We start from the raw sequence: 10,567 nt of genomic DNA on the forward strand, positions 1-10,567 counted from the left end.
CTGTAAACCTTCACCTAAAGTACAATAAAAAAAAGCAAAAAGAAATTACAGACCAATAGCTCCCATGAATATAGATGCAAAAATTGTCAACACATTCTAGACAATAGAATTCAGCATCATATCAAAAAAATAATACACCAAGACCAAGTAGGATTCGTACAAGTTATGCAAGGATGGTTCAACATTAGAAAATCAAATCAACATAATCCACCACATAAATAAAAGGAAAGAAAAGAACCACATGATCATTTCAATTGACACAGAAAAGGCAATCAACAAAGTCCAACACCCATTCCTGATAAAAACTCTCAATAAAATAAGTATAGAAGGGAAATTCCTCAACATAATAAAGGGCAACTATACAAAACCAACATTCAACATTATTCTTAATGAAGAGAAGCTGAAAACATTCCCTTTGAGAACAGGAACACAACAAGGATGTCCTTTTTCACCACTCCTATTTAACATTGTGCTGGAAGTCCTAGCTAGAGAAATAAGGCAAGAAAAAGAAATAAAGGGCATCCAATCAGTAATGAAGAAGTAAAACTGTCTCTATTTGCAGATGATATGATACTGTATATAGAAAACCCAAAACACTCCACAAGAAAACTACTGGAACTAATAGATTCAGCAGAGTAGCAGGATACAAGATAAACATACAAAAATCAGTTGGATTGCTATACACCAACAAAGAGAACGACAAAAAAGAAATCAGGAAAACAATACTATTTATAATAGCCCCTGAAAAAATAAAATACTAGGAATAAATCTAACTAGGGATGTAAAAGACCTATACAAAGAAAACTACAAAACACTACTGCAAGAAACCCAAAGACAACTACATAAATGGAAAAACATACCATACTCATGGATAGGTAGACTCAACATTGTGAAAATGACAATTCTACCAAAGCAATCTACAAATACACTGCAATCCTGATCCAAATACCAACAACATTCTTTAAAGAGATGGAAAAAAACAATCATTGACTTTATATGGAAAGGGAAGAGGTGCCGGGTAAGTAAAGCATTATTGAAGAAGAAGAGTGGAGAATTCGCACTACCTGACCTCAGAACCTACTATACAGCTATGGTAGTCAAAACAGCCTGGTAAGGGTACAACAACAGATACATTGACCAATGGAACAGAATTGAGAACCCAGATGTAAATCCATCCACCTATGGCCACCTGATCTTCAACAAGGGCCCAAAGTCCATCAGATGCAGAAACGACAGTCTAGCAAAATTGGATGTCCATCTGCAAAAAAAATGAAAAAGGACCCATACTCACACCATACATAAAAACTAATTCAAAATGGATCAAAGACCTAAATATAAAACCAAAAACTATTAAGATCATAGAAGAAAATATAGGATCAATGCTAGAGACCCTAATGCACGGCATTAACAGAATACAAACTGTAACTAACAACATAAAATCTCCAGAAGATGAGCTAGATTACTGGGATCATCTAAAAATTAAACTCTTATGCTCATCAAAGATTTCACCAAAAGAGTAAAAAGAGTACCTACAGACTGGGAAAAAAAATTTGGCTATAACAAATCTGACCAAGGTCTAATCTCTAAAATCTACAGGAAAATCCAATACCTCTACAACAAAAAGACAAATGATCCATTTTAAAAATGAGCAAAGGAAATGAACAGGCTCTTCACCAAAAAAGACATTCAAGTGGCCAACAGACACATGAGAAATGCTTGTGATCACTGGCCATTAGAGAAATGCAAATCAGAACCACAATGAGATACCATCTCACCCAGGCTTTACTGGCACGAATCAAAAAAATAGAAAATAACAAATGTTGGAGAGGCTACAGGGAGATTGGAACTCTTATGCACTGTTGGTGGGAATGGAAAATGGCACAACCATTTTGGAAAACGGTATGGCGCTTCCTTAGAAAGCTAGAAATAGAAATAGCATATGATTCAGCAATCCCACTCCTAGGAATATATCCTGGAGAAATAAGAATTATCACACAAATAGACATAAGCACATCCATGTTCATTGCAGCATTGTTCACAATAGCAAAAAGACGGAAACAACCTAGATGTCCATCAACAAATGAATGGATAAACAAACTATGGTACATACACATAATGGAATACTATGCAACAATAAAGAACAATGATGGAATCTGTGAAGCATCTCACAACATGGATAAATCTGGAGGGCATTACACTGAGTGAAATAAGTCAATCACAAAAGGACAAATATTGTATGAGACCACTACTATAAAAACTCATGAAAGTTTACACACAAAAAGAAACAATCTTTGATGGTTACAAGGGATGGGAGGGGTAGTGGTGGAAAAACACTAAATAGACAACAAATAAGTGGTAACTTCTGTGAAGGGTAAGACAGTACACAATACTGGGGAACCCAGCACAACTTGTTCAGGGTAAGGTCATGGAAGCTCCATGGACAAATCCAAACTCCCTTAGGGACCAAATTACTGGGCTAAGGGCTGTGGGGACCATGGTCTCAGGGAACACCTAGCTCAATTGGCATAACATAGTTTATTAAAAAAATGTTCTACATTCTACTTTAGTGAGTAGTGTCTGGGGTCTTAAAAGCCTGTGAACAGCCATCTAAGATACTCCATTGGTATCACCCCTTCAGGAGCAATAGAAAATGGAGAAAACCAAAGACACAAGAGAAAGATTAGTCCAAAGGACTAATGGACCACAACTACCACAGCCTCCACCAGACTGAGTCCAGTACAGCTAGACGGTGCCTGGCTACCACCACTGACTGCTCTGACAGGGATCACAAAAGAGAGTCCCAGACAGAGCTGGAGAAAAATGTAGAACAAAATTCTAACTCAAAAATGACCAAATTTACTGGCCTGGCAGGGACTAAAGAAACCCCAAGAGTATGGCCCCCAGACACCGTTTTAGCTCAGTAATGAAGTCACTCCAGAGGCTTACCTTTTAGCCAAAGATTAGACAGACCCATAGGACAAAACGAGACTAAAGGGGCACCCAAGCCCAGGGGCAATACTAGAAGGCAGGAGGGGACAGGAAAGCTGGTAATAGGGAACACAAGGTCGAGAAGGGAGAGTACTGACATGTCATGAGGTTGTTAACCAATGTCATAAAACAAAATATGTACTAACTGTTTAGTGAGAAGCTAGTTTGTTCTGTAAACCTTCATCTAATGTACAATTAAAAAAAGAAAGATTTACAGCTTTGGAAACCCTATGGGGCAGTTCTACTCTGTCCTGTAGGGTCGCTATGAATCAGGATTGTCTTGATGGCAGTGGATTTGGTTTTTTGATTTATGTTCTTTCTAGATGATTCTCATACACACTACAGTTTAAGAAGCAAATATTGAGCATCTTCTCTGTGCCAGGCACTGAGCTAGGCTTTCACATGCATCATCTCATAAATCTTTACTGCAATCCTAGTATTTTATACTTCCCTAGAGACTTGTAGCTGCTTAATAAATACCTAATAATAATCATAGTCATTAATTTGGTCACATTCCTAGAACTTCATGAATTCACAACTATTTATTTTACCACCTACTTTCCATCCACGGTATGGGCCTTCTGATGGAATAAACTGACTTTCCACTGGAGAGTCATTCAAAAACTCATTTTTTCACTCACTCATTCCTTTATTCTTTCATCAGCTATTGAATGCCTAATATGTTTACTTAACTCAAAATGTTTTGTGAATCCACCTTTTTCATTTTCTTTATTAAGGTTTGGAGAGAGCCAAAGCCAGATTTTGCAGACCAATTACATCGACTACTTGGACGAGCTCGCCTTAGAAATTGGTGCGAAGCCAGATGTCCTGTCTCTCTTGTTAAAAGATCCTAAACTGGCCATGAAACTCTATTTTGGACCCTGCAACTCTTATCAATATCGCCTAGTTGGGCCTGGGAAGTGGGAAGGAGCCAGGAGTGCCATCTTCACTCAGAAACAAAGGATACTGAAGCCTTTAAAGACTCGTTCTCTGAAGACTTCCTTTGATTTCCCAGTTTCCTTCCTGTTGAAAATTCTCGGGCTCCTTGCTGTTGTTGTGTGCTTTTTTTTTCAACTTCAGTGGTTCTAGTCTGTCTGCATAAAACTTTTGGATTTGTCAGTTAGTACTTCATAAAAAAAAAAAAAAACTAAAAGAAAAATGTTAAAGCTACATTCCAGAATTTCGGGTTAGGAGGGACAGAGCGAGAAGGGTAACTGTGGAGAATTAGCAGAATTTGTTCTATATATAAAACCGTAAATTGTGTCATGGAATCTCTTTGCCATCCCGCTTTTCCTCAGGCTCACCAAGCTCTCCAAAAAAGATGATAAAATAACACTGGCCCAGGTAAATAGTACTGCCAGTTCTGATATATGGGAATTATGTGGAAAATGAAATATGTAGAATGAAAAGCAAGTCCACGGTTTAAATTATTGGATAATTTTAATCGTAGGTATGTATTTAAAATCCTTGATAGTGTTTCTATCTGGACTGTATTTGGTAACAAAGATCTCAGATGTTAGATCGCGATCCGTTTGCTTGGTGGTGGGGAGGGGTCACACAAAAATACTGGAGAAAAATTAAGAGGATAGACTTAGAAAACAGCAGCAATGCTCAGACAAAATTTTAGAGCCTCATACTGAAAGCTGAACAAATAGCCACATTTCTTATATTTTGATAGAAACACTGCTGTAAAAAAAAAACACACAAGAATAGCTAGCTAATATATGTTTAGTACTTAGCATGGACCAGACATTTTGCTATATTCATATTGTATGTATTATTTCATTTAATTCTCGTAACAATTCTGTGAGATGGGTACAACTATTATACCCATTTTATAGATGAAGCAGCTGAGATTTAGAATAGCTGGGTAACATACCCAAGACCACATGTGACGGAGCTGGGATGGAACTCAGGTCTTTCAGAAATGAAGATCATAACCTCATCCCATAATACTTACTTACAAAAATCTCCATTGTTGATAAAGTACTTATTAATAGACTATTTTATTTATATTCACATACATGTTACTTTGGAGTCATCTTTCATAGAAAACAGTACTTTTGCAAATATGATCTAGTTAATTTTATTTGTAATTTTTTGGTTTACGTTCCACCTAGACCTAAAAAGCATTTGAAGGAGTTTACAAATAAGATGTTATTATTGTTGTTAGTTGCTGCCAAGGTGGCTCCAGTTCAGGGCAACCTTATGTATAACAGAACGAAACATTGCCTGGTCCTGCACCGTCTTCATGATATTTGAGTCTGTTGTTGTGCCTATTGTGTCAATCCATCTCATTGAGAGTTTCCCTTGTTTTTGGTGACCCTCTCTTTATCAAACATGATGTCCTTTTCCAGCGATTGGTCTTTCCTGGTGATGTGTCCCAAGTAAGCAAGTCAAAGTCTCGCCATCTTACTTCTAAGGAGTATTCTGGTTATATTTCTTCTCAGGCTGATTTGTTCATTCTTTCGGTAGTCCGTAGTATATTTAACATTCTTCACCAACACCACAGTTCGAATAAAAGATATCTATATATTAACATTTAAGATAATCGTTGACATTTTGAAATAATAAAAATCAAGGGAGAAAAAAAAAGTATACCTCTGACACAGGTGAAAAGCATTACAATGGTTGAGCCTTATATTTAGTTCCAACCTTACAGATACCTAAAGCCAAACAATTACATAATCTTTGTCATCTGATAAAAGGTAGCACACCGGTGCGTTAGAAGAGACAAACATTTTCTTGGAACTGAAGTCCAAAAGCAACAAGTTCAATTATTAATGGACATTGAACAAAATCATAGATAATCATTTGCTCTTTCCATGAACTTTGCTTTGGGGGATAGACTCTGCCAGGAGCCCAAACATACCTCATTATTGACCGAGATCTTCAAAAAGAGGGCAAAGGTCAGAGATGTTGAAGATATAGATAAATCTCTTCTCTTTGTAAACACCATTCTTAGTTTTGGCCTGAATTTCTCCCTCAAGGCCCTACGACAATGTGGTGGAATCTGTTAGTCAGCAGAAATTTTTATTTAGAGTCCACTGAGATGGCAACACCATCTGAATGTAAGTTTTTTCATTGCTCCTGTAAACAGATTCCTTTGAAGAAATATCAGGTGGTATATATACTTAATTCTTGATAAAAAGTGATTGCTTTGTTAATTATTAAAGACTATTTGTAAGCCGTTGGCAGTTTGACCCACTAGTAGTTCCAAGGGAGAAAAGACCTAGCAATCTGCTCCTGTAAAGATTACAGCATAGGAAACCCTATAGAGCAGCTCTACTCTGTAATATAGGGTCACTATGAGTCAGAATCGACTCAACGGCACACAACAACAACGTATTAATAATAAGAATAATAATTTATCAAGCTTTTATAGCAGGGGTCAGTAGGCCAAATCCAGCTCACCACCTGCTTTTGTAAGTGAAATTTTATTGGAACACACCTGTCTTAGTTATCTAGTGCTGCTATAACAGAAATACCACAAGTGGGTGGCTTTAACAAACAGAAATTTATTTTCTCACAGTTTAGGAGTCTAGAAGTCTGAATTCAGGGTGCCAGCTCTAGGGGGAGGCTTTCTCTCTCTGTCAACTCTGGAGGAAGGTCCTTGTCTCTTTGAGTTTCTGCTCCTCGGCCATCTTCATATGGCTTAGCATCTCTCTTCCCCATCTCTGCTCTGCTTGCTTGTTTAATCTCTTTTATATCTCAGAAGAGATTGACTCAAACACCCTACACAAATCCTGTCTCATTAACATAACAAAGACAACCCATTCCCAAATGGGATTATAACCACAGCCATAGGGGTGAGGATTTACAACACATATTTTGGGGGGACATAGTTCAATCCATAAAACACCCATGCCCATTTGTTTATGTACTGATTGTGGCTGTTTTCAAGCTACAAAGTTGTGTAGCTAAGTTAACAGGCAGAGTTGAGCAGTTGCAACAGAGACTGTATGACCCACAAAGTCTAAAATATTTACTGTCTGGCCCTTTACCGAAAAAGTTTTCCAACCTTTGCTTTATAGCATACAAGGTATTGTCCTAATTGTTTGCATAATTTGTCTTATCTCATCATGACCACCACCCAGTGAAGTAGCTATGGTTGTTATCCTCTTCTACAGTAGAAGGAACGATTGTGAAATAGATGCTGAATCCAATGGGGAAAAAAGCTCCATTAGGCCCAAATCATTTTTAAATTTATATCCTTCAAACTTTTTAGAAAGAGGATGATCTCTTGAAATCTTTCCACTTATTCTGACACCTTTTTGAAAATATAAATAGCTCATTTCCAGAGAACACTGCTTCTCAGATTAATTCAAAGCTTAAGGAAGACTCATTCAGTCTGTCCTACTACTTCCATACATCCTGAAACTTGAAACCATCTCAGACAACCTAAGGTAGTTTGTTTCAAAATATGGTCCACAGGCCAGCTACATCAGAATAATTCAGGGAGCTTGTAAAACTGTAGATTCCTAAATATAACTTCGATAAGAATCCAGACCCATGGAATCAGAATCTTTGTTGGAATCTGAAGTTCTGATAAGCTCCCCAGGAAATTCTTGTGCAGGTTAAATTTAGGAGCCATTGGTTTGGGATCGCTCCAAGAAAGCTGCTTTCAGAGATAAGTCCATCACATTTTCCACTCCTCAGGGCCAAATTCCTCCTTAGGTTCAGCTGTGGTGCTTCCTGCTGCAGCTTTCAATGTTTGCTCTTCTCCTGTAAAGGATGATTAGCTGGTTTCCACCTCCAGAGATGGTACACTTCACTAACCTTTCATTCTAACTATTCTTCTCCATAGGATAGCTCCTTGATAGTCTTTACCAAAAGTATCATATTTGTCCTTTACCAGAAGAAACAAGCAAGATGTTTTTAAAGTAAAACGTTAGGACCTTGATATGTAACAAAATTGCAAACAATAATTTCAAATAATGAAGATTTTTAAAACTTATCCCAGGAAGAATCCAGCATCTGCATTATAATGAGAATGGCATAAGAAAACTCTTCCTTAAAGTCAGTTTTTCATCTTGAAGATGCTGCTGTTGTTGTGTGCTATCAACTCAATTTTGACTCATAGCAATCGTATATGACAGAGTAGAACTGCCCCATAGAAACTTAGGCTGTAATCTTTATGGGAGCAGATCACCAGGTCTTCTCTCCCTTGGAGCTGCTGGGTGAGTTCAAATCCCCAACCTTTCAGTTAGTAGCCAAGAACTTAACCACTGCACCACCAGGGCTCCTTCTGGAGATGCTGCTACCAACCTACAATCCCCAGGGCAAAGCTTTTGGCTATTTCCCAAGACAGGAAATATATTTGCCATGAGAAGTCATCGTTCTATAGCCCAGTCTGCATTAGGACCAAGACTATGGATTAGTGATGCTAAAAAAAGAAAACATGTCCTGAGACTGAGTTCTTATTAGGGCTTTGAACTGGTTCATTCTGGTTAGAACCCCTGCTGAGAATTTGCATTTCCACCTCAGATATGCTGAATAAGAATCTACCGTTTAACAAGATCCCCAGGTGATTCTTATGTATGACAAATTTTGAGAATCACTGCTCTACTAGTGGTTCTCAGTATTGGTCCTTAATCAGCATGCCTGGGAACTTGTTAGAAATGCAAATGCTCAGCAGGGGTTTGAACCAGTTTGAAGCCCTGGTTCTTATTAATCAGGGTCGTCGAAGAAGCAGATGCCAAAATGGGATTAAACACACAAGGATTTTATTAAGGAAAATGGCCTGAGCAAGAGAAAATAGAAAGGGAGCAGGGAAAAGGCTAGGAGTTATCTAACTGCAATGAAAATCTGACCCTGAGTGAAGGCGAGAGGGAAGAAAGGCTGTGTAGAAACATCCCAGAATGCTGTGCTATCTAAAGAAGATGCTGCAAAGTCATCAGGGAGTCCTCAAGCCAAAATTGGCCATCAGAGGAGTCCCAAATCCCTCATGGATGGGTTGCTTCAGTCTCTCTGCCATATTTAGTCACTGGCTGGGGGCACCTCATGGGAAACATGCCCTTAGCAGAAGGACAGAAAGATAGCTCAAGTGCAGCAGGTAAGGCCCTGTAGTTGGAGATCTATGAAGCATTTCTCATGGCTGCCACAAGATCATAACATCAATTTTGTATTTTTAAATTAATCAATGTATAGTTTTTCAGTTAATTTACTTCATTAGTCATTTGTTGCTTCCACAGTCAACTCTAAGACATAGGTATGACTTACTCCTAAAGTCCCAGGTCCCTGGGAAGTGCAGACTTGAAGGTATTTGGGGCAGTACCAGCAAAGAGGGCTGCAGAGCCTCCTTCCCTACTGCCACTTCATTTCTCTTCTCAGAAGCCTTTGGTGACACCCATCACCAACTTTGTCATTCAAGACACTCCACATTCTGGCTCCAACCTACCTTTCCAGGTTTACTTCCCACTATTATGCCCAACACATCTGTACTCTCGTCAAACCCCATGACTCACTGTTTTAAAATGATTGCTGCACTTGGTCTTGCCTTCCACTATTCCATCATTGCCTCCTAAGCTCTGATTTTGGAGATCCCACCCTTGCTGCAAGGCCTAGCCCAATGCTATTCTCCATCAAGCTTTCCTCAGTCCCTCCTGCCAACATAGCTCTCCTGTTCTGCAGAGTTAACACTTTGTTTTAACTCTGTAATAATGATTACTGTCGTGGACTGAATTGTGTCCGCAAAAAATATGTGTATCAATTTGGCTAGGTCATGATTCCCAGTATTGTGTGATTGTCCACCATTTTGTCATCTGATGTGATTTTCCTATGTTTTGTAGATCCTATCTCTGTGATGTTAATGAGATGTGATTAGTGGCAGTTATGTTAACAAGGCAGGACTCAATCTACAAGATTGGATTGGATCTTGAGCCAATCTCTTTTGAGATATAAAAGAGAGAAGCAAACAGAGAGACATGGGGACCTCATACCACCAAGAAAGAAGAACAGGAGCACGTGTCCTTTGGACCCAGGGTCCCTGCACTGAAAATCTCAAGATCAGGGGAAGATTGATGACAAGGACCTCCTTCCAGAGCCAACAGAGAAAGCCTTCCCCTGGAGGTGGTACCCTGAATTTGGACTTCTAGCCTCCTAGACTGTGAGAGAATAAATTTCTCTTGTTAAAGCCATCCACTTGTGGTATTTCTGTTATAGCAGCACTAGATGACTAAGACTATTACCCTTTTGCTTTTTACTATTAGGCTGCTTTTGTAGTTTCTAGAAAAGTCACCTCAGTTTTCTGGGGCTTAATTTTCTCATCTGAGAATAAAAAAGGGAGTCCTGTGGTCTCTAAAGGCTATCCAATCTAATATTCTCTGATTCTATGATCCTAATGTAATTCCTCTATTAGACTGTAAGCCTTTTGAGGAAAGAACTCATGTTAATTTTTTAATGATGGTTAAATTGAATGTCATTTATATCATGTTCACTGGAACTAAGGCAAAGAGGCAGCCCTGGTGGCACAAACAGTTAAGCACTTGGCTGCTACCCAAAAGGTTGGTGGTTTGAATCCATCTAGAGGTGCCTTGGAAGAAAGGCCTGGTGGTCTGCTTCTGAAAGGTCACAGCCA

The 10,567-nt window shown here is 38.7% G+C and overlaps 1 protein-coding gene across 1 annotated transcript in view; it reads left to right on the plus strand.

Annotated features, from left to right (window-relative positions):
• Nucleotides 1-5,225, plus strand: part of FMO2 (flavin containing dimethylaniline monoxygenase 2) — a 44,168-nt gene extending 38,943 nt beyond the window's left edge. The window contains exon 8 of the mRNA XM_023738450.1: nucleotides 3,726-5,225. Coding sequence (XP_023594218.1) covers nucleotides 3,726-4,077 — 352 coding nt within the window. The 3' untranslated portion in view covers nucleotides 4,078-5,225. The remainder of the gene's footprint in view (nucleotides 1-3,725) is intronic.
• The last annotated feature ends 5,342 nt before the right edge of the window (nucleotides 5,226-10,567 follow it).

The sequence above is a fragment of the Trichechus manatus genome, unplaced genomic scaffold (genome assembly GCF_000243295.1).
Source record: "Trichechus manatus latirostris isolate Lorelei unplaced genomic scaffold, TriManLat1.0 scaffold00117, whole genome shotgun sequence".
NCBI classification, from domain to species: domain Eukaryota; kingdom Metazoa; phylum Chordata; class Mammalia; order Sirenia; family Trichechidae; genus Trichechus; species Trichechus manatus.